At 41.7% G+C, this 25,581-nt stretch overlaps 1 protein-coding gene across 1 annotated transcript in view; it reads left to right on the top strand.

The window, feature by feature from the left end:
• Positions 1 to 21,465: 21,465 nt before the first annotated feature.
• Positions 21,466 to 25,581, top strand: part of TP53BP2 (tumor protein p53 binding protein 2) — a 68,287-nt gene continuing 64,171 nt past the window's right edge. Inside the window, exon 1 of the mRNA XM_057727286.1 lies at positions 21,466 to 21,796. Coding sequence (XP_057583269.1) covers positions 21,770 to 21,796 — 27 coding nt within the window. The 5' untranslated portion in view covers positions 21,466 to 21,769. The remainder of the gene's footprint in view (positions 21,797 to 25,581) is intronic.

The raw sequence follows: 25,581 nt of genomic DNA, 5'->3' as shown, positions 1-25,581 counted from the left end.
GGTCACTGGGGGTCATTCTTAGAATTCTGTGCACCACACCACCTCTTCCAGAAAGCCTTTTCTGATCCCCTCTAATGAGAGGTAGGTCCTTCCCCTGCACCTCACAGCAGGTTGTGATAAGGGATTCATCGTGTCTGTGCTGGAGTTACTGTGATCTGTTCTCCTCTCTCAACAGAGAATAAGAGCCCATTGGTTTTGCTTACCTCCCATTTGTCTTTCTTAGTCTTGGGTCCTCAAAGTCCCCGAATTACTTTCGTGCCAGGGTATATTTTGGTATTGTACTATATTTAAATACAGGAAGACACATGAAGGACAAAACCTTAAAATGTTAAAAAAAAAAAAAATGTACAGAGCCATGAAATAAATGAAGTTATATAGAAAAGGAAAATCTTGAATATAATTTTTACAAGAGTTTTCCATGACATTTTTAGGTATGTCTTCTTGGTGGGTTAAGTATGAAATATCTCTCTTTGTTCCTTTTATTGCTATTTCCTTAAATTCTATAATTTTTTTTATTAAGGTATTAACTTTCTTTTTATAGGTATGTCCTATAAAGAGCACTTAGTTGGAATTTTAAAATCCAATATGTCTTTCATTTGCTGTGTTTTACCATTTACATTTATCATGATAACCAATATAAGGAGACTGAAACTGCTATCTAATTTTGTTTTCTTTTTTCCATGCTTTTATTTACTATTTTTTGTCTTCTTTCTTGCCTTCTATTGAGCTGGTAAAATTTTCTTCATTCATCTTTATTCTTCTTATTATAATTCTGGGTATGGTATTTCTGTGATTACCTTGATTTTTATTGTGCATACCTAGTTTTTTTTCTGATAAAGCTTGAAGTTAATCAGTATTTATATCCTCTTCTTGCATGAGGCAAGAATTTAGTGCCTTTCAACTTTCTGCAAACTTTATTCCCATACCTAGCCCGATGTTGGTATTTGTTTTAGTTTGTTTTTAAGCATGCAAATCCTATTTTTATTATTACCATTAACGATTTAGACTTAGCCTTAGATTTAGATGTATTACTATATAGCTATACCAATCTATTACTATACCAATTTCTCTGTTCACTCTTATTTTTCATATTCTACATCTTCCTTTATTCTTTTTCATCCTTTGAAAATTTTTTAGTGAGACTATGTTGGCGGTAAACTTTCTAAGTCATGGTATATTTTTAAAGTTTTCTGTTTTGGTTTTGTTTTTTAACTTTTCATAACACAAAATTTCAAACATTTACAAAGGCAGAGAGTTTTTTTGGTCTCATGATCTTCCATGGTGTTCATCACAACTTCAAAAACTACCAGTGCAGGGCCAACATCATTTCCTCTGTATATTTCACCCACTTCTGCTCACTCCCACTGTCTACTGATTATTTTGAAACAAATTCCACATTATTATCAAACCAAAGACAAGCAATAATTCCTTAGTATCATCAAATATCCAGTCGGCGTTTAAATTTCCCAATTCCTCCTTTTTAAAATTCTCTCTCTGTAGTTTGATATTCAAATCAGTATTCAAACACTACAATAGGTTGATATGTCTCTTGTCTCATTCATCTACAGGTTCTCCGTCTCTCTTTCTCTCTCATCCTTTTTTTCTTTGCAATGTATTTTTTAAGACATGGGACCCTTGACCTGTGGAGTTTCCTATAGTCTGGATTTCGGTGATTGTTTTTCCTGTCATCGAACCTGTTCTTCCACCCCCTGTGTTTCTTGGAAACCAGTGGTTAGCTCAGAGGCTTGCTATTCTAGGTTCAATTGACTTTAGCAAGGATTTATATGCAAAACATATAAATAATTCTCAAAGCTCAATAATACAAAAAACAACACAATTTTGGAAATGGGTAAAAGATTTAAATAGACATTTCACTAAAGAAGATGTATAGTTGGCAGATAGTACATGAAAAAATCCTCAACATCATTAGTCATTAGTTATTTGTATTTTAATTTTAAATACAAACGAATAGCACAGCAAGATACCCCTAACTAATCAGTGGTCTAATTAGAATGGCTAAAATGAAGAAGAGTGACCATAACAAGTGTTGCTGAGGATGTGGAGGAATTAGAACTCTCATACACTCCTGGTGGAATGTAAGATGGTACAACACTTTGGAAAACAGTTTGGCATCTTTTTTAAAAAGTTAAACATACACCTATTACATGACCACTCCTAGTTATTTACCCAAGTGAAGTGAAAATATGTGTCTATACAAAGACTTGTATACTAATGTTTGTAAAAGCTTTATCTGTAATAGCCCCAAGCTGGGAAAACCCAAATTTCTATTAACAGGTTAATGAATAAATAAATTGTGGTATAACCAGACAATGGAATACTACTTAACCAAAACCACAACAAAAAAATTGGGATGAAATATTGATACACACAAAAACAGATGAATCTCAAAATAATTATTCTGAGTGAAAGAAGCCAGACCACCCCCCAAAAAAGTACATACTTAATGGTTACATCTATATAAAATTCTAGAAAATGCAAGCTAATCTATACTGACAGAAATCAGATTGGTAGCCACATAGGGATGACGGGGGAAAGGGAGAGGAAGGAGGTAGAGATTATAAAGGGGCACAAAGAAACTTTTGAGGGTGGTGGATATGTTTATTATCTTGGTGTGGTGATATTTTCAGAGGTTTGCACATATGTTGAAACTCATCGTACATTGTCAATATTGCAGTTTTTAGTATGTCAGTCGAATCTCAATGTAGTTGGCAGAATAATGGCCCCCAGAACCAGTAAATGTATTACATGGCAAAAAGGAATTAAGGTTGCAGATGGAATTAAAGTTTCTAATCAGCTGACCTCAGAATAGGGAAATTATCCTGGATTATATGGATGGGCCCAATGAAATCACAAGGGTCCTTAAAAGTGGCAACCCTGGGGACTTCCCAGGTGGCGCAGTGGTTGAGAATCCACCTGCCAATGCAGGAGACACAGGTTTGATCCCTGCTCCATGAAGATCCCACGTGCCACAGAGCAATTAAGCCCGTGTGCCACGACTATTGAGCTTGTGTGCCACAACTACTGAAGCCCACGCACCTAGAGCCCATGCTCAGCAACAAGAGAAACCACAGCAATGAGGAGCCTGCGCACCATAATGAAGAGTAGCCCCCACTCGCCGCAACCAGAGATAGCCCATGTACAGCAACAAAGACCCAATGCAGCAAATAAATAAATTTATTTAAAAAAAAGTGGCAACCCTGAGACTTGCCTGCTGGCACAGTGCTTAAGAATCCGCCTGCCAATACAGGGGACCCTGGTTCAATCCCTGATCCAAGAAGATCCCACATGCCTTGGAGCAACTAAGCCCATGCACCACAACTACTGAGCCTGAGCTCTAGAGCCTGCAAGCCACAACTACTGAGCCCACATGCCACAACTACTGAGCCCACACTCTGCAACTACTGAAGCGGGCTGGCTCTAGGGCCCATGCTCTGCAATGGGAGAAGCCACCGCAATGAGGAGCCCATGCACCACAACGAAAAGTAGCCCACCTCCCACTCCCACCCCCGCCACACTTGCCACGACTAGAGAAAGCCCGCGTGCGGCAACTGACTCAAACACAGCCAAGAAAAAAAAAAGTGGCAACCCTTTAAATATTTGAAGACTTTTCTTAGCATATTATTATGGAAAATTTTAAACTTATACAAAAATATAGAGAATAATATAGTGAATTCCCATGTACCCAACACTTACCTTTAACAATTATCTACTTCAGGCAAATCTCATTTCAATTACACCCTCACCTACTCCCTCCATTCGTTATTGTTTTAAGCAAAAGCTGGATATCATATCATTCTGTCCATATCTATTTCAATATGCATAACTAGGAGATAACGACCTAAAAAGATAGCCATAACAGTATCATCATCACTCTTAAATCTGTAATAATCTTATGATAGCATCAATTATCCAATAACTTATTCTTAAATGATGGTTGGTCATATGACCTTTTTTTTTTTGAAACAGTTCACGTGAAAAGACCTTTCTGATTTTTTATTTTTTTAAACATCAGACACTCAGAAGGGGGTATATAGTTTCACCTCTAAGTTGCACGTGTGACAAATTTCTTGCATATGATAATTAGGAAAGCAGCTCTCTTGGAAAGCCGAGGAACCATGATCACTTTGGTGTACAGTAAAATCTTTATTCAGACTTGCAAAATGATAATGTTAAGATTTATTTTTTTATTTTTAAAAATTCTATTGAAGTAATAATATTCAAATTTAAATCTAACTCCTTTATAGAGTTCACAGTTACATAAAAATGTCATTTTTAATCCAGTGAATGTTTATTTTTGCAAATGTTTTATTGTTATCACTTGTTAGTTCCATTTCTTACAATCTGATGGAAACTATTTGTATGATCTTAAGACATTTACAAAGTGTTTCCACATCTGTAGCAGGTATTTTTGTATGGTCTTCAGCTTCTGGAGGAACTCGGACTGTGATATGATAATAAATCTGTTATTCACTGGGGGCATCTTACAAACCACCAAGTCCTACACATCCTGACACACCTCTTAGCTGCCGAGTCTCTGTGGGGTGCCCTCATTGCCCCTAGATTATCTCGGTGTGCAATGCTGCTACTGATGCTGGAAGCATCTGTCTTTGCAGCTACAACACCCACGCCCAGAGGTTCTGCCTGCCATCTCTGCAGCCCTTCTGTGTGGAAAGCTCCTGTGCTCTGACATACAGTGAGCGAGTACCTGGATGACCCCATTCCCAACCTTCTTGTTACCTGCTTGGGTCCTAGGACAGAGCTGACCACATCTTACACTTCTTATCTTAGTCTTGGGCCATTTTGGTCATTAGGAACCAGGTTCTGTTTTCTTTCCCTCTTCTGGGTAGCCAGTGTCCTCACTGAATTTTACTCACTCACTGTTTCTTTCCTGAAAAGCACTCTTTCCTTTTCCCCTACATCTCCCCAGCTGCTGGTTCTAGAGTTGAGTCAGTCATTTTGATCTAAGTCCTATGTTTCTATGTAAGGTTCTGAAGCAGGCCTGGGTCCTGGGACTCTTTGCTGCAAGTGCTACAACGCTTGCACCTGGACAAATGTCTCCTCGAGCTAAAATATACAAAGAAACTGTAAGGGACTAAAAATAACTGCGTGAATGCACAGTTGGGGCAAATTCTAGACAAAAGATACAAGAAGATTGGGAATTCCCTGGCAGTGCAGTGGTTAAGAATCTGCCTGCCAGTGCAGGGGACATGGGTTCAATCCCTAGTCCGGGAAGATCCCACATGCTGAGGAGCAACTAAGCCCACATGCCACAAGTACTGAAGCCAGTGCGCCTAGAGCCCGTGCTCCACAACAAGAGAAGCCTGCACACTGCAGAGGAGCCCCGACTCGCCACAACTAGAGAAAGTATGCAAGAAGCAACAAAGACCCAACACAGCCAAAAAATAAAGAAATAAATTTTTTTTAAAAGACCCCCAAACCCCAACTGCCACTTCTGATTTCACTGTACCTAGAATAATATCTGATCCCCATGGCTATGTCATGAAGTAGGAAAAGCAGGCATGATTATCCTCAGTTAAAGACAAAACTGAGGCTTAGAACGAGTCAAATAGGGCTTTGAGGGAGCATAAATCTTTGATTCAGTCTGGAATCAAAGACTGAGGTAAGACTAGACAGCTAATTTGCTTGGGGCATGAAGGACCTGAGGAAGATGACCACAGAACCGGGCCTGTGAGCCAGGAGAGACTTGGCCCCCAGTCAGAGACATTCAGATGGAAGGTTTGCTCTACATAATGAACACCAACAGCCGGTGGCCTGGGGTGGGGAAGGTCTGACTTTGATACTGTGTAAGAACACCTGTAGCCCTCTTATTGAATGCTTACTATGGGCCAGGTTCTGGGCTAAATCTTTTACATATACTATCTATCTCCCTCGATTCTCACAATAACTTGAGAGAGTGAAATAATATTTTCCTCATTTTACAGATGAGGAAACTGAGGCTTCCAGAGGTTTAAATAACTTGTCCAGTGCCACACCCCTATTTAGTGGCAGAGGTGGCTTCCAGTGTGGTCCTGTGTGACACTGAGTCCATGATTCTAGCCACTCTGCTATATTTTCTTACAAGGACTGAAGTTCTTAAACACAAAGTAGGCTTTATTTCGGGGGCAGAGTTAGACAGATGGACCCAGCTTGTCTCTAGTTAAAGAGACTAATTTTCCCCTGCTGGTGGCTGAGAAATATTTATTAACAGAGACTCAGCAGCTCTTTGATTTCTTGACAAATCAACCTGCTGCTGCCCTGCTGTTCTTTGTACCCAAGAACCAACATGCTTCATAGAGGTTTTCATTTAGCTTGTTGAAAAGTACTTATACTTATTATTGCCCTGTAACTCTGCCTTTCTTTAAAAAAAAAAACAACAGCAACTTATTCTCAGACTGACTTAAGATTTGTGACTTAGGCTGCTGGCATTACCCAGAAGGAGCCATTTACCTGATCACTGTTCACCAAGATCTGCAAACATCTCTCGCCATACCTAGGTTCCACCAGTGTTGGGTTCATAGGCCCAGCTTGCCAGTCAGCTTAGTGTTTAGATTCAACACATCTCCCCAGCATCCCATTTTCAGGCTGTCTTCTCCAACACTACCTGCCCCCCATACACACACACACACACACACACACACACATACACACACACACAGACATCCCCAGGGATGATGGTGTCAACTCGCCTGCTGCTTCTCAGTGTAACTGTGAGACCCCAGCTTTACCCCAACTTTGCCACCTGGGAGCAGCCAGGCTGTCATCTGGCTCAACAGGCTCTGTTAGTTAACCCAAGTCCAGGAAGATACTCCTTGTTGGATGTATGTATGTCCTCACCAGGACTCTTCACAAGATGTATTTGGGCCCTGCCACAGGACATTATGGTTTATGAACCTCTTCACAGTCACCTAGAAATTTTGGTGACCTTGAATTTGGGGAGGGAATCTGCTCGTTAGTGGACACCTATGCATTTGTGTCCATATAAAGAACTAGAGAAGCTGCCGAACAGAAAACTTTTCCAGTCCTCATGTAATTCTAAAAGATGACAAAACCCTCCTTGAGGGTTGAGTGCATCAACCTTGTCCTAATGCAACACTTCAGTTTTTGCAGCCTTGAGCTACTAACAAGAGTGACAGACTTCAGGCCCTGTTGGGGAACCCACAGGGCTGCAGCTGCTGCTGATACTGCTGCCATGGTTGCTGCTCAGGTGTTCCTCCAAGGTTCCTTTACTTATGGCTAGAAGTGTAAGCTTCCACTTCTGCTTCTGGACAAAATGTAGTAATTGGTACTAGACTAGCCTTCCCGCCATAAACAAGCATAAAACGAGACAAAACTTATGTGGCAACTGTTTTCAGACATTTAACAACACACAGTATAAGACTGTGATCCTTGAGGACAAGGAAACTCACAGGGTGAGCCCCAACTTTGGGCAAATTGTCCTTGCAGACAACTTCTATGGCATCATGAATCAGAGCCCAGAGCATGAGGGTCCCTCTAAGCTGAGGAAGCAGAGATCCAGAGTTTGGGGCTGTGGACATGGCTTGAATCCATGGGCTGGGGGGCAGGGTACTGGAGAAGAGGCAGCAGTGTGGGAGCCTGGATACTATGGGGCAAATAAATCAATGGGATGGCGTGGAGAGCCTAGAATTATACCCACACATATATGGTTAGTTGATTTTTGACAAAAAGACCAAAATAATAAAATGAGGAAAGGATAGTCTATTTCATTGGAATAGACTGGATATCCACATGGCCTTATTTCATAACATACACAAAAAGTAACTCAAAATAGGTCATGCGCAGAGAATAGACTTGAGGACACAGAGGGGGAGGAAGAGGCTAGACGTAGTGCGAGAGTAGTGTTGATATAGATACACTATCAAATGTAAAATAGACAGCTAGTGGGAAGCTGCTGCATAGCACAGGGAGACCAGCTGGGTGCTTTGTGATGACCTAGAGGAGTGGGATAAGGAGGGTGGGAGGGAGGCTCAAGAGGGAGAGGACATGGGGATATATGTGTACATATAGCTGATTCACTTTGTTGTACAGCAGAAACTAACACAACATTGTAAAGCAATTATACTCCAATAAAGATGTATAAAAACTAAAAAACAAAAAACCCCAAAATAGGTCATGGACCTAAATACAAAAGGTAAAATTATAAATTTTCTAGAAGAAAACATGGGAGAAAAATCTTTGAAACCTTGTGTTAAGCAAGATTTCTTAGGACACAAAAAGCACAAAACAAAAGAAAAACATGATACATTGAATTTCATCAAAATTAGAATTTCTCCTCTTTGAAAGTCACCATTAAGAAAATGAAATAAGTGACATAATGTGAGAAAACAGTCTCAATGCACATGTCTGTCAGAGGACATTTCCCCAGAATATACAAAAATTCTTACAGCTCAATATTCATAAGACAAACAACCCAATTAAAGATGGGTTAAAGACTTGGACAGATACTTCACAAAAGAAAATATACAATAGTGAGGCTTCCTAGGTGGTGCAGCGGTTAAGAATCCACCTGCCAATGCAAGGGACATGGGTTCGATCCCTGATCCAGGAAGATTCCACATGCCAAGGAGCAACTAAGCCCGTGCGCCACAACTATTGAGCCCATGTGCTGCAACTTCTGAAGCCCATGCACCTAGAGCCTATGCTCTGCAACAAGAGAAGCCACAGCAATGAGGAGCCCACACACCACAATGAAGAGTAGCCCCCCTCACCGTAACCAAAGAAAGCCCATGCACAGCAAAAAAAGACCCAACACAGCCAATTAAATAAATAAATAAATACAAAAACCAAAAAAAAAAATTATTTAAAAAAAGAAAATATACAATCAGCCAATAGCATAAGGAGATGCTTACCATAAGTCATCAGACAATACCAAGTGTTCTCAAATACATGGAGCAACTGGAACTCTCACATGGTGCTGGCAGGAGTGTAAAATGGTCTAACCACTTTGGAAAAGAGTTTGTCAATTTTTTATAAAGGTAAACATACAGTAACAAAATGACCCAGCAATTCTATTGCTAGCTATTTATTTACCAAAGATAAATGAAAATACATGATCAGAAAAAGTCTTATGAATGTTTACAGCAGGTTTATTTGTAATAGCTAGATCAGGAAACTGCCCAAATATCTATCAACACGTGAAAGGATTGACGAACAATGGAATGCTACTCAGTAGTAACAAGAATGCATTATTGATATGTGCAATAATGTGAAGGAATCTCAAAAATATTATGCAGAGCAAAAGAAGTCAAACACAAAAGATTTCAATGCTGTCTCATTGTATTTCTCTAACACTCTAAATAGGCCAAACTATCTTTTAGTATCAGAAAGCAGATCTGCGATTGCCAGGTATGGGAACATTGATGCAAAGGGGTAGCAGGGTGGGGGAAATTTTATATACCTTGATTTGGTGGTATTCACAAGAGTTTATACATTTGTCAAAACTAAAATGACTGTTTACTTAAGGTATGTGCAATACATTGGATGTAAATTATAACTCAATAAAGTTGACTAAAAAAACAAAGAGCACAGACCTAGCCCAGCAAGGAGACCTTTGGCTGCTTCTCACTAATGAGTGACCTAAGGTGAGTTACTTATCTAAGTCTAAATTTCTTTTTTTTTTTTTTAAGTCTAAATTTCTTTATCTGTAAACTGGGACTAATCAATTTCATAGGGTGGTTGTGAGGATTTCTTAAGATATGACGTGTTGTTTCAGGGTCTGGCACAGGGGAAGTTAAAATCAAAAGTAGTTCCTATCACTACTATTCATGGATTTTTTTTTTTCCTAATCAAATCATGAAAGAATGTGGTTCATGATTTATCTTGTTTTTAGATGAGCGACCTCTGTAGATCTCAGAGGAGATCTGTACCTTTGCCCACCACCCACAGATCACATCCTAGAAAAGCACCTTTTTTTGTGCCAACTATCAGCGGAAAATTGGGCTAATCTTCCTCCCCCAGCTGAGCTAGAGTAGAACATTCTGTGTACAGGAATACAGGGGAGAGGCCCAGCCCTTTAAGACTAAGTGAGATTTCTTTGGGATAGGACTGTGCTATTAAATCCAGGCTGACTTGCTTTAAAATGGGCTCACCTGACCCAGCAAGGTGTTAGAAAAACTTGTGGCTCTTAGATTCACATATGGTGTTTCATTTCGAGAAGGCTTTCTGCCCTCTTTGTCTATGACAGCTTGCCTGGCAACTTGAGCCTGCCCTGCCCACAGTTTGGCCCTCTGCCACTTACCTCATGATGACTATCACAGTAACAACCTACCACCCTCTCCCATACGTGCACGGGTTTAACCACACCTGCCCAGCCAGCCCTGCATGGTCTCCTGTAGAAACCCTCGCCCAGATGGCTCCTGCCTGCCGAGGGCTCTTCGGTTGGAGCCTCCAGAAGTAGGGGGTCCTCCAGCCTGAGCAGTTCTCTGCTGGCACCCGTGAGAAGCTGGAAGAATTTTGGACACTAAGCTTATCTGAACTCCTAATCTAAAGTATTAGAGCTGCCTCCCATCACCCCCGAGGGATTTCAGCCTAAGCTAAGGACTGCGGATGCATAATGGGCTGAGGTTAAGATCAGGGTTAGATGAAGCTGGGTTTGTTACAGCTTGTGCAATACAACGCTTTTGTCCGCATAGCTCCTCTCTTAGGGAAGCCTTTCTGCTTACAAGACTTCTATTTTGACTTTTGATTTTGTATGTTCCTTTTTCTTTGGATTTTCTTTGGATTTTTTCAAGTTAACTTAAAACCACAGTCAAAGATGACACCATATAGAACATTCGATTTGTCCCTTTAGGTAATTAGTTTAGTGGTAGAGTGCGGGCTGTGGCTGTAGGCAGAGCTAGATTTGACTCTCATCTGTACTATTTATTGACTGTATGACTTGGGGTAAAACCCCCTGCTCCAGCCACGCTGGCTTTCTTTTTGTTCATCGAACATGCCAAGCTCACGTCTCCCTTAGGGTCTCTGCATGTGCTCTTTCCTCTGCCTGGGACCCTCTTCATCCAGATCTTCTGAGGATAGTTTCTTCTTGTCATTCAGATCTCATTCAAATATCATCTCTTCAGACAGAACTTTCCTGACCACCATTTCTAAAATACCTACCCCACTCCAGTCACTGTTACATCGTCTTCTGTAACTTCTTCATATCACGTGTCCTAGTTACTTGTGTATCATCTGCATCCTCTATTAGAACAAAAACTTCTAGAAAGCAGAGCAGGACCTTATCCATCTTTTTCACCACTACATCTCTAGAGCTTAGAATTGTACCTGTACATACATAGTACATTCTTAGTAAATACTTATTGAATAAATCAATGAGTGAGCATCTCTAAGCCTTAGTTTCTCCATCTGTAAAATGGAGATTACAGTACCTCCCTATACAGTTAGCGCAGATTATACAAGAAAAGGTTTGTAAAGGGCTCAACATGGCTCTGGGCATGGTGCTGTAAAAGGTGGGGCTAGTTATTATTTCTACCTGCATTTCCTCCTTCCCCAGTTTCTATGCGCGTCAAGGGCCCAGATCAAGTCTTGTTTGTATACTTCATATTGCTGTGCATATAGTAGACACTCAGACTTTATTTATTTGTTTGTTTGTTTGTTTATTGGCCACGCTATGTGGCATGTAATCTTAGTTCCCCCACCAGGGATTGAACCAGTGTCCCCTGCATTGAGAACGCAGGGTCTTAATCACTGAACTGCCAGGGAAGTCCCAAAACTTAATTTAAAGGAAATAAAATTTCCTTCTAGTTAACCATGGCTTCAAATTAATGAAATAGAAAATACACCCACTTCAGGTAAGCTCATCTTTTAGACTCGGCTCCTGAGCCCTTCTCCCTATGAGGGCTTTCCAGGTGGTCCTGACTTTGGGAGGGTCAGGGGATTAGGTAACAGTTCCCCATGCAGACTTCCACCAGAGCACCACACTTTTGCTTTCATGCATGTGCTGATATGGACATTTTCCTCTACTGAGCTGCATGTGCTCTAAATCTTACTTATCTTTATATCCTTGCTGGCTGGTCATGTGCCTCCAGGCACTCAGTATAAGAGAGCTGAAGGATGGAAATGTTGCAATATGCAAAATAATAATAATAATAATAAAAAGTCATGGGATGTAGTGTATAGCATGATAGCATGATGATTATAGGTAACACTGGAATAATGCATATTTGAAAGTTGCTAAGTGAGATCTTAAAACTTTTCATCACAAGAAAAGCTTTTTTGTAAGTATGTGTGGTGACAGATGTTAACAGAATTACTGCGGTGAACATTTTGCAATGTATACAAATATTGAATCATTATGTGGTATACCTGAAACAAAAGTTATATGCAAATTATAGCTTAATAAAAATTAATAAATTAAAAAAAAGAGTTGAAGGAAAGGAGAGCATAAAGGAAAGTGGCATATGGGGAGTTCCCTGGTGGCCTAATGGTTAGGATTCCTGTCTTTCACTGCTGTGGCCCCCGGGGTTTAATCCCTGGGCGGGGAACTAAAATTCAGCAAGCTGCAGGCACTGGCCAAAAAAAACTACCTGGGCTCCAGTCCTAGCTTCTGCCACTCACCCACTGCTTCAGACAAGTTACATAACTTCTCTGTGCCTCAGGCTTCTCATCTGTAAGACAGGATAACAAAAGTACCAACCTCACAATTATTGTAGCGATTAACAGATTCCCTACACACAGGGGAAATCTAAAAATAGTGCCTTCAATTCTATTGTACCTTGTTTCACAGAGACAATTCTTGGTTCATAGTAGACATTCAGTAGTGCTTATTGAATTAAACAGAAAAGCTGTGTGTAAATTGAAATTTAGGGGTAAATAAAAGCATATTTAAATGGACTAGGAGAACTTGCTATAGTCAGCCCCATAAGCATGCCTTAACTGACTGCATTTTTTTCAATTGCATATTTATTCTATTAGATGCAATTAATGTGAAGTATATTTGAGATGAGATTTATACTTTTCTCCCAAATCAATTTATAAGCACTTTCAGAGAGCAAATTACTCTAAGAAAAAAACAAAACAAAACAAAAAACTTCAGTGGTTACAGCTTGGGGACTCTTTAATTTGAAGAGAAAATTCTCTCCAACCAGATAATACTCTTCTTTTTCAGTTTTATCGTCTTCTAAATTTACATTCTCTGTGGACCTTTTTAAGCTTCCTCTGGGCCTTAACTAGAGCAGTAAAAACTGAGTTCACCCAAGACTTTTAGAAATGTTAGAAATGAGTGTTCTCAACTGTCAATTAATAACTAACTTGAGTGTTACACATAATTGTTACTGTAAATGAGTTATGGACTCCACATAAATGAGGAGTATAGAAATGACAGTATAGACAATCTGATCTGTTTCTCCTTTTCTAATTGTTTATCTTTAGCTACTGGGAAAAAATTTATAATAGTAACATGATTGCATTCATTTAATACTTAAATGATAATGAAACATTGTGTGCTCAGCCAAAAGGAATACCAAGAACTTTAAAAATTGGTTCATTCCCCAAAGGGACTTTGGCCGTGGATCTGTAAAACTAGCGTTTTTCACAGGCACTCTTGAAAAATATTTGAATAAAGCCCAGATTTAAAAATGGTTTTAAATAGTTTTGAACTGACTAGAAAACTCAGTTCATTCTGATCTAACACAGTGTATTTTAATAGACACCAGGAGGAAATACATGTATATTTACAGTATTCACCTCACAGTGAAATAAAAACCCCTTTGCATTGGGGAGAACAAAGCCACAGTAGGCTCTGTTGGTGGCCAGTGGCCTTTGTGGCACCTCTGCACTTGGAAGTGTCCATTTTCAGTATTTCAGGCTACTCTTCCTCTTGCTTGCTAATAGTGAAGCCTCACTTTAACTTTCTGAAATCTCATCAGGTAGACTTTCTTTTCAAATGCTTTGGTAGTAATTATCAATATAGTCCTTTATGGATGTTGACATCATAGACCAATCAGCAGAAGGCCAAGCACATTAGGTCTGTTTCCCAGCAACGGAGGTTTTAGTTCCATAGATCCTTTCACCCTCGTTCAACAAGAACCTCTTACAGACATTTATGAGATGGCTTTCTGGGGTGATGAGTATAATGTATGGCCATGGGATTGGGAAAATGTGCAAGATGCTGGCTGTTATGGACTGAATTGTGTTCCCCCCAAAGTCATGTTGAAGCACTACGCACCCACCCTCCCAACCAGTGTGATGGTATATTAGGGTCGGGCTTTGGGGACATAATTAGGTTTAGATGAGGTTTTGAAGGTGGGGCCCTCATGATAGGATTTTCACGCTCATAGGAAGAGACACCAGAGAGCTTTCTTTCTCTTTCTCTCTCTGCCTGGGTGTAGGGATAAATGCTAAGACAGTAGCCTGTAAGCTGTGAAGAGAGCCCTCACCGGGGTACCAAACTGGCTGGTACCTTGGTCTTGGACCTTCCAGTCTCCAGAACCATGAAAAATATAAATTCCTGTAGTTTAAGCCATCTAGTTTGTGATATTTCGTTATGGCAGCCTGAGCTGACTATAATGCACTGGCTTTAATCACGTGTTACAGACAAATGAACTACTCATTCATTTATTAACTCTTTTGTTCATTCAATTATTCATTCTACTACTATGCACTGGGCCCTATCTTAGGTACTGAAGAATCAGTGGTAAACAAGGATGAGCTGACGACACTATCCTATGGTTTAAAGTCTTGAGGGAGAGACAGGCATTAGCTGAATAACACTAGTAACACAAATGTCTAAACATTCAGTGGTGACACATGGCATAAAGGTGAGGTTCTTGAAGCCACGCTGCAGTATGTCCTGTAGGAAGCACGGAGGCGAAAGGGACTGAAAAAGGATTGTGTGGCTGAGTCTCAGGGAAGGAGGGGACTGTGGTACCTGGTTAGGATAAAGGATGCTCAGGAACAGACATTCAGGGCTTGAAGACAATGTTAAGGAGAGACTTTAAGTAGGGTTGTCTATGATTAGACAAGTGAGAGATGATGGTGGCTTCAACAGAGTGGTGGTGGTGATGGAAAATGGGGAGTTTGAAGAAATGTTTAAGAAATAGAATGAACAGAGCTTGATGATTGAATAGGTGTTGGAGATGAGTTTGAAATAAAGTCAAGCATGATCCCTGGGTTATGGGCTTGAGAAAATGGATGAACATTTGTGCCATTCACAGAGACAGAACGTAGTGGGGAGGAAGACTATATATTTGGTTTTAGACAAGTTGAGGTTGCCATACTTTGAGACAGCCAAGAGGAAATGTCAAACAGGCAGCTGGATATGACAGTAGAACTTTCTATGATGATGGAAGTATTCTGGATCTACACTGTCTACCACTACCATCCATTTACATTTAAGTGAATTAAAGTTAAAATTTTAGTTTCTCAGTTGCACTAGCCACATTTCAAATGCTCAATAGCTACGTATGGTTAGTGACTTTCTCATTGGAAAGCTCAGTTCTAGAGCCTAGAGAAGCAGTCTGGTTTGGAAATAGAAGAATTCACACCATGTTATAGATGAGGTTTAAGTCTGGTTTAGAAATATAAAAATTCACACCATGTGTAGATGAGGTTTAAGACTGGGGATAAGACTGTCTAGGAAGAAGGTAGTAAAAAAAAAGGAAACAGCTGAGATTAAGCCTTGAGAACCTTCGACATGTAAAGCCTGATAAGGAGGAATGAGCTTTCAAAAGACACAGAAAAGCAGTGAGAGAGGTAGGAGGAAAACCATGAGAGCGTTGTCCTAAACGTCAAGGGAAACGGGTGTTTTGAAAGGGAGAGAATGAGTCACAGCTAAGTGCCAGTGGAAGGTCAAGAAAGATGAAGACTGAAAATGTTTATTGCATCAATGAAATAGAGGTCACCAGTGACTTCAGCAAGAGCTATTTCAGAGGAGGGATGGGGCTGAAGGCCGGTTGGATGAGGGAGGGGGAGGTGAAGTATGGAGAGAGAATTAACAACAGAAGTTGAGAAACCATGAGCTCAGGGTTCCATGACTTCCAATTAGCAGGGAATTATTTAAACCAAGTCAGCATACAGTTGATAGCCAGACAGATGTCTTCAAAGCACAGAGTTTATCCTGCAAAGGTACCAATTTTGAATAGTTTTCCCATGAATTTGGGGAGGTACTTACTGTTCCTCCTTCCTACCATATCTTGGAGAGTAGGTATGAGCTAGCTAGACCAGGCAAAGGCTGGGAGGCCATGTATGGAGTATTCTTTACCTTAACAGCAATAGAAAGCAATGGAAGGGTTTTCTTTTTTCTTAAAAAAAAATTTTTTTTTATTATCCAGAATTTAGAGTAAACACAAGAAGACAGAGTAGTATGATTAACCCCCATGTGAATTTATCACCTGGCCCCAATGTCCTTCAGCCCTCAATTCTACCCCATCCATATGCCCATCCACTTTGATTAAAGACTTTTACGCATGGGAGTGACATGATTACACTTTTGTTAAAAAGATCATTCTTGTTGCTCTTAGAGCAGAAGTGGCAAACTTCCTTTTTAAAGGGCCAGATACTACTTTAGACTTTGCAGGTCATACAGTCTCTACCACAACTACTCAACTCCTCTGCTGTAGTGTGAAAGCAGCCATAGACAATATGTAAATAAATATGTGTGGCTGTGTTCCAATAAAACTTTCCTTAAGGACAGTGAAATTTGAATTTCAGATAATTTTCTTGTGTCACAAAATATTCTTCTGCTTTTGATTCCTCCTCTCACCCCTGAGCATTAAAAAACATTTTTGCTCATAGGCAATACAAAAAAACTGGTGGAAGGCAGATGTGGCCTGTTGTTTGCCAGCTCCTATTGTGGAGAATGGATTGAAGCAGGAAGACCTGCTTGAGGCTATTGCAGGAATCAGGAACAAAACCTCACTATACTCAGCAAAGAGAAAAGAGAGCATGGTGAACACTGATTAAGTACCATCAATTCTACATTTATTGAGTACCTACCATGCCCTAGACACAAGGTTAGGGCTGAAGATACACAAATAAATGAATAAACAAATAGCTTTTGCCAATGAGTCTAACTGGAGAGACAGATGTGTTTTTGTTTTCTATATCATATTGTAAGTACCATAATAAATAAATTATATATATATATACACACACATATATATGATATATGGCTGTGGAATATAGGCGAGATATTGATTAATTCTGTTTGAGAAACATCAAACATGACTTCCAAGGATGACTTTTAGGTAGGCACTTAAAAGATGAGCAGAAGTAGGGTGAGGGGGGAGAGATTCAAGGCAAATAGAAAAGCATGGATGAAGGCAAGGAGGCTTGAAACTCAAGCTTCTGCCCCATTTCTGTCTTTTGGTTACTGCTAATTTAAGGGGAAGGCAGGAGAGAACCAAATAAACTTGTAGGAGAACAAACCTGAAAAATGGAGTATCTGAGGTTTCAAGAGGGAACATAATTGGTGGAACACAGTATGGTCCCACACCATCAGTCTTCCACCTCCCTGACCACTCTCTTTGTTCACTCAGCACATTGGCCCTTTTTTGCTGGTTTTTCTTTTTCTTTTTTGGCTGCACCCTGTGGCTTACAGGATCTAAGTTTCCCACCGAGGGATTGACCCCGGACTCTTGGCGGTGAAAGCGTGGAGTTCTAACCAGTGGACCACCAGGGAATTCCCTGCTGTTTCTTTTAGATGCCATGCACACTCCTGCCTCAGGCTCTTTGCCCTTGCTGTTTCCACTGCCTACCACTGCCTAGGGTCCAATTCCCTCCTTCACTTCATCCCTCAGGGGACTTCTCTGACCACCCTATCCAAAACAGACATTACTCTCTTTGGTTTACCTAGTTGCTTCCCTCACCTCCCCAAAGCATGTATTATAATCTCATTCACTTATTGTCTAACTCCCTGACTAGAATACAAGCTTCACGAAGGCAGAGTCTTTGTTTTGTAGGCTGTTATATCTCTAGAGTCTAGAACTGTGCCTGGCAAAATTCAGGCACACGAGTGAAACGAAGGAGGGGAAGAAAGCAGAGAAGGCTGCATGATGGGTTGGAGGTGCAGGAAATGATATTGCAGGAGTTTAGTGCAAGCCCCAATAGTCTCTATTTTATTGGGTAAGGAAGATGGCCGTTCATCTCCTGAGCAGGAGAGGGATGCAGGGTTTGGAACACCTGTGGGAAATGTGAAAGAAAGTAACACGGGGAGGAAGTTGGGAACGCAAACATTTGAACTCAAGCCAAACAGATAATTAATTGTACTGTGCCTGAGGGTGAGGTGAGATCCAAAGAGAAGACAGCTTCTCCCCACCCAGCTGGTGGTGAACTAATTTATCTTTCTTGGAGCTGAATACAGAATTATAGAATGGGGAGAACCGAGGACAGGCTCTCGGCAGAATAAGCAGATGAGAATGGGAATGAAGAAAGAGGTGGAGCTTTGGAAGGGAGAAGACAACCCATCTGAGAGCTGTATGCGATGGCACAGAATCTGAAGGAATGAAACCAAAGCATAGACAAGGTTTCTTTGGTTTCATGCTCCACGATTTAAAAAAAAAAAAAAAAAAAAAAAAAGGAAAGAAAGAAAACAAAACAAAACCCTCAACAGAAACATACCTGCTATTTGGCAGCAGGGAATTCTCAATTGGCTGGAAGTGAGTTTCGGGACAGGTTGCCAGCTGCTGTCCGCTCTTCCTTTCTCTCCTCGGGAGAAACAGGCAGTAAAACAGCTTGTTTGTGAAAGCAGGCAGTAAAGAAATAGACCCATCTTATTCCAATTCTTCTTTCTTCTACTTCTTATTATTTTATTATTAAGTCAGGGCTGCCAATGCTTCCTCTAAATATACTTTACTATTGTGTGTGACCAGTTTTTGGATGGCAAAGAGAGATGTTTTCTTATCGTTGTGACTGACATCCAGAATTCTTTTTCTGGGTGACCGTGGATCATGGAACCTTATTATAATTTCTGAGATTTCTTTGTATGCAAGAAAATAATGAAAACCAGTGGAATGTGAAGTAGGTTTTTGTGTGTATGTGTTATATAGTCCCTTTATGAGCTGCAGGTTGCCAGAAGGGAGTCTTGCTTTCCACAAATGTGCTAAATTCCAGGTTTAGGGTTTCTCTTATTTTTATTAAGATTTTCAAATTTAACATGATCCCCTCTTCCCTGCAACTGGCTCCACTCAGGGTCTTCTCTGTCTCAGTTGGTAGCAGTTTCCATCCTTCAGCACAAAAACCTTGGACTTATCCTTGACTTTTTACTCTCCTATTCCATGTTTATCCTGTCAGGAAATTCTATGGGTTCGGCCTTCAAAATACATCCCACATCTGACCACTTTTCACCACACGCACGGTTACTGCCCAAGCCACTTTCATCTTTTACTTGGATTACTGCAAGGTCTTCCTACAAGTTCTCTGCCAACTTTCAGTCTGTTTTCCATAGCAGCTAGAGTGATTCCATTAAAATATGTCAGATCATGGTACCCCTCTGTTCAAAATCTTTCCATGACTCCCCATTTCACTCAGAGTAAAAGCCAAATTCCTTACAATGGCCCTTAAGGCTGTACATAATCCAGCTCCTCATATCACCCTACCTCATCTGCTGCTTCTCTCAACCTTATCCAGTTTGCTGCAGCCATGCTAGCCTCCTTGACAGTCCTGGAATATGCCAAGTAGGCTCCCACCTCAAGGCCTTAGCACTGGCTGTTCCCTTTGTCTGGAAGCCTTCATGAAGGCTGTAGTTCACTCCTTCAAGTCTATGCTCACAGATCATCTTTTCAGGGAGGTCTACCTTGACCTCTTGACTTATTTATTTAAAAATATTTTTTGATGTGGACCATTTTGAAAGTCTTTATTGAATTTGTTACAATATTGCCTGTTTTATGTTTTAGGTTTTTTTTTGCCCTGTGGGATCTTAGCTTCCCGACCAGGGATCAAACCCACACCCGCTGCATTAGAAGGCGAAGCCTTAACCACTGGACCACCAGGGAAGTCCATTGACCACTTGATTTAAAATTGCACCTGCTTGCCTCATCCCCTAGCCCCTTTAATTTTTTTCTTATAACTATATTTGCTAATTTAAGTAAGTTTTAATTATTAATATACTCAGCTATTGATTTTATTGTCCATTCAATTTTTGTTGTCTCCATTAATGTATCCCAGCACTTAGAAGAATACCCAGCATGCAGTAGGTATTGGGTAAATATTTACTGAATACAGGGATGAATTCCCTTTACTTAACTTAGGACAATCCTCTTAAAACAATTAGACTTTAGATTTCTGGAGAACTTGTAATTCTAATCAAATTAGCCACAGTTTAATATTTAATATTTTCAGATATGTAGTTAGGATAGTAGCATAGGACTTTGATGGAGATTCTGGTAACGGATACATTGGACTATGGAAGAACTGTCCATCCTTGAGGCTGGATAAATCCAGGTGCTTCACTCCACTTACGCTTGCTCACAGGGACAATTTTGCCATAACTACAGCTTGCTGGAGTTAGGGTTCCCGGAATCTGCCTGGAAGGTGGAAGAGGGTGCCTGAACCAGCTCTGCTACTCTTTCAAAACTGAGCCACTGCGATCCTCCTAGGCCTTCCCTTGGCTCCCTGCAAAGCGAGCAGAGCGTGTGGCCACATCCGAGACTGCCTTGGGGGTGTAACAAGCACCCTTCAGAGAGGAAACCCAGGACATTCTTAAGCAGCAGCAAAGAAGCGCCTCCGAAAGCCGCTTTACTCGTTTCAAACTTTTTTGGTTTTATTTACTCATTTGTATTGAGGTGAAACAGACAAAAGTGACCATTTTAGTCATTTTTAAATGTTTGGGTTTTGTTTTTAGTTATAGAAAGTCACACACGAGTTCTAGGCCAGAATTGGGGCGACGGCGAATGCGACGAAAGGCGACAGCCCCCGGACTCCTTCACCAGGAGCTCTCGGAATGCGCTGCGGGCTGGGACGGCCCCGCCGGTCTCCATCTTGCCGGGACGCGGCAGTCGCCGGGCCTCCAGGGACACCGGCCGTTCCAGCCGCGCGGCCGCGTCCTCCCACGAGGGCCGGTCGCTTGGCTCTGGCCGAGCCCGGCGGCGCCGCCGCGGGGAGGACCCGTCTAGGTGCCGAGTCTCGGCCCGGGGCTCAGCCTCCCGGCCCAGCTCGAAACTGCGGAGAGGTGACGGCCTCAGCCCCCGGGCTCCTCAGGCGTCTTTCATTATTCTGTCTTCCAAGGGCGGCCTCACCGTCCCGGGCGCCGCCTGCAGGCGCGCGCTCGGGTCCCTCCGTCGCGCGCCCCCGGCGACGCGTCCCTCGAAGGCAAAGAAAGAAAGGGTAGCCCGGTCCGCGCCGCCCCGGGCGCACGCCCGCCGCCCCGCCTCCCTCCCTCCCGCCGCGGGCCCGCGCAGGCGCGCGCGCCTCCGTCCCCGCGGCCTCCCCTCCCCCAGCCGGCCTCGCGCACCGCGGGCGGGGCCCCGCGCGGGGGGCGGAGCCGGCGCGGGCTCGGCGGGGGCCAGGCCCCGGGATTAGTTGGTTTCGGAGCAAAGCAGGGAGCCCGAGCCGTCGCGAGCGCGGAGGAGACAAAGCCGCGTCCGGGGGCCCGGTCGGAGGAGGGCCCGGGGCTCGGTGGCGCCCCAGACCGCGGGGAAAGCTCCGCGGACCCGCACGCCGCCGTGCCGCCCGCCGCCGCTTTGCAACAGGTCCGCCGCCTCCCGGGCGGCCTCCCTCTGCGCTCCCCTCCCCCGCACCGCGCGACCCCCGGGGCGCCCCCGCTCGGCTCGGAGCCGCGGTCCGGCCGCCCGCTTCGATGCGGTTCGGGTCCAACATGATGCCGGTAAGCGGGCGGGCGGGTCGGGGTCGGGGCCGGGGCCGGGGCCGGAAGTGTGCGGGGTCGCGGACCGGGGTCTGGAGCGCGCCTTCGTGCGGGTCGCGGGCGGAGCCGCGTCGCGGGCGGTCCGCGCGTTGCAAGCCTCTGGGGGGCTGCTGCGGGTCCATCCTCCCGGCTCCCCGCCCCAGGCTCCTGCGTGCGGGAGCGGGGAGACCCTCACCGAGGGGAGGGGTTCCAGCAGCTGCTCCAGAGTCGGTGCGGCGGCCGCTCAAACTTTTTTTTCTCTTCTGGCTGGATGCTGGCTTTTTGCAGTTCTGGAAGGTCAGGAGCAAGGGAACTGGGAATCTTGTTATTTGCTTTGTCTCTAAACAAACCAACAGCTTTAAGTTGGGGCGAAATATAAGTACGGAAAAGCGTACCCTTGCTTTATTTTTAGTTGAATGTCGATCTTGAGATCTGTGATAGCAGTCAAGCCGCTCTCTCTCTTTCTGGAAACTGGTTTTAATACATGCAACCTCAAAGTTTCAGATCGCAGTAGAACGCATTTGCCTGGCTCCCACTGTTTCCCACAGCTTGTTTAGTGAGACCTCGGAGAGGATTAGTGAGTTCTTTATAGGCTCGGTAGGCTTTTGACGTGGCCACCAGGACACAGGTGAGCCGCAGGTTTGAGACATTTGAAATGCCCCTCTCCTTCAACGGTCGCAGTCCAGTGGCTTATGCAGACTTCAGTAATGTGTTTCCTCGAGGAAGCTGTACTTGAGGCGGAATCATCTTGCAGTCCACCGGTTTTTCTAATGGCTTTATTTGTTGAAACAAAGAAACAACTTTTCTTTTACTTTTATACAATCTGTGGAATGAGTGAGGACAAATTTTGTTTATATGCAGTCACAGATGCAGAATATAATATTCTGTCCCCTGACCCCCTAGCTTGTGTTTGGGAGGCCGTGCTAAACTTTCATGTACTGGACGCGCTTAATTTATTGGAATTGATAATTGGGTTTAGATGGTTTGGGATATTTTGTCCTGCCAGGATTCAGGGAATTTGAAAGTGTTAATAACATTACGCACCCTATCTTAGTTTAATACCTGGTTATGAAGTTAGGTGTGTGATGTGAATGCCCAATATTAAAATATGGACAGTGGATCAGGGTGAGGGATTTTGCTGTTAAATTTTTTTATACCTTGGATTTGCATTTCTTTGCCTTAAAATAACTTTTGCAAGGTTGTCTGTGAATTTTTCCTAAAAATAGGAGCAAGACAACAAGTGTCAGTTGTCTCAGTGTGATTTCTTCCTTGAAGATCATTTGTATGTTAAGGTATTCTTTGGGCTTTCTTAATGCTAATTAAGGAAAGTTTTCCTTCTTCCAGCTACATACCAGATCATCACAATTTATAAAAAATTATGTAGCTCTTTAGATTGTATTTAATTTAGCAGCATGGTTCTTCTGATTGCCTTTCCTAATGTCAGTAGAATCTTAATGAGAGTCACTGTGGCATGATGGCATGCGCAGTATTTGCTCAGCTCCTACTTTTGTGACTGTAGCCTTTTTTCTCTTTTAGTGATTTGTCCCTCAATTTCACCATCTGTAAAATGGGGATGATAGTAGTACCTAGCTCTTAGGGTGATTGTGAGGATTAGAGCTACTGTCATGAAGCAGTTAGTGCCTCATTGCCTCATTGGAATAGTTGCTAGATAATTCCTTCTGAATTTGCAATATTGGTTAAACTGTAGATTCTTAGATATGTAAAAATATGAAACAAATTTTCATTTAGCAATCTCATGTTATATGTGTCTTTATCCTGTAATATTTGGAGTACTTAAAAATAAGACTGTTTTCTTAAATATATTCTCTTTAGTTTTTAATATGGATTTTTATTCCACCACCAAGTGAGGTTTTGGATTTATTACTTCGAAAAATTCTAACCAATTTATCAGGAAGAGCATTATGCTTAATATGGAAAGATGGGTAGTCTCAGAAAGCAGATAGTTGCCCTGATATGCGTTCCTGTTGGGTTAAAATGTACATAACATAAAAATGACCATTTTAACCATTTTTAAGTGTACAGTTCTATGGCATTGAGTACATTTTTTAAAATCTGCTTTTAAAGGCATGCTGAAGATAATTTGCTATTCATATTTAGAGCAAATTATATTAAAAATGTGCAAATAAATTGTGTTCATGTGTTTTCCCACCAAACGTTAGAGAATCAAGTGATTTTCTTCCATGTGGGACATGAAGTGATGATTGGACCCAAAACTAGAAGGGGATGATGCGTTTTAGTAGGCTAACTAAAAATAAGTAGACAAGCACTGAGAATCACAATAGAGGTAATGATAGGGTACTGCAGAAAAGGGTGTAATAATTACACTCATTTTCAGATACCTGCCATAGTTAGTATGTCTGGTTCTGTGATATTTCCACAACCTGGCAAGGAGAAACTGATTACTCTTTCACACTTGACACCTTATTTTTTCTTCATTAAAGAAAGGGTCATTTGCAGTTTGACTGTATGGCTTTTTAGTGAGTCACTTTCATATTGTATTTACTTATCACATAAAGAGAAATCATTAAAAGCAAAATTTCTCAGCCATTTAAAATTATATCAGGTATCTTTTTTTCAACACTCTCATTTTGTGAAGTGTTGTATTCAAAGAAGAATATTTTTATGAAGGAGCTGAGCTAACTCTAAAAGCATTCACTGCTCTTTTTAGAGTTTTAGAAAAATTTCTGTTTGTACCAGCTGCTGAAACGTAAATTAACAAAACCTACACACAAAACCACACACAGTATTCTGCAGTGCCACATGGAAGGCCATAGGACTTGAATTTGCCTGTCTCAGTGGTCGATGTCATCTTGTTGGCATTTATATCCAGCTGTGCTGGAAATGAACTATATTTGTGCTATCCAGTATGGTAGCCACCAGCCACCTGCAGTTACTGCACTTGAAATGGGACTAGTAGGACCAGGGAATTGAATTTAAAATTTATATATATTTAAATTTTGTTTTAGTGTTTATTTTTGGCTACATTGGGTCTTTGTTGCTGCATGCGGGCTTTCTCTAGTTGCGGTGAGCAGGGGCTACTCTTCATTGTGGAGCAGGCTTTAGTAGTTGTGGCGCACTGGCTTAGTTGCTCCGCGGCATGTGGGATATTCCCAGACCAGGGCTCAAACCCATGTCTCCTACATTGGCAGGGAGGATTCCTAACCACTGAGCCACCAGGGAAGTCCTATTTAATTTTAATTACACTGGAATAGCCACATATGCCTGGCGGCCACTGACTGTATTAACAGTGCAGTTTGAGGAAGTGGCACAAAGGATACTTTTACATTTGAATCCCATATTGCAGCTACACATTAACATTAATAGTTTAAATGAAATAGTAATGAGGTGTTTCTCCCTAATGACTTGGAGAATGGGTTTTCTGATTATTTAATTTAGTGTTCTGTTTAAACGAATTTCATCACACAGCCCTAATACAGATAATATTTTGGAGAAAATAATAACTTATTTTAAAGAGCTCAGTTGAACTAATCCTGATTTGTTTTTAGGTTTATAGCTTCTTGTCTTTTGGTTTTTCAGAGGTATCGTAATTGTTTTTTAGTTATTCCATGATGTTCTGAAATAATACCTGATTATTTGAGCTTGGAGAGTCCGGGACCAAAAAAAATGGGATATTGTAGTAGCTCCTTTAGAAGTTTGATACCTGGTCAGATTTATATATTTCTAAATATATAAATTTATATTTAGAATATAAATATAACTAGGTACAGCTTCGTTATAGCCCAAGA

The sequence above is a fragment of the Hippopotamus amphibius genome, chromosome 3 (genome assembly GCF_030028045.1).
Source record: "Hippopotamus amphibius kiboko isolate mHipAmp2 chromosome 3, mHipAmp2.hap2, whole genome shotgun sequence".
NCBI lineage: Eukaryota > Metazoa > Chordata > Mammalia > Artiodactyla > Hippopotamidae > Hippopotamus > Hippopotamus amphibius.
The sequence above is the reverse complement of the archived record's forward strand: the minus strand, read 5'-3'. Positions and strand labels throughout refer to the sequence as shown.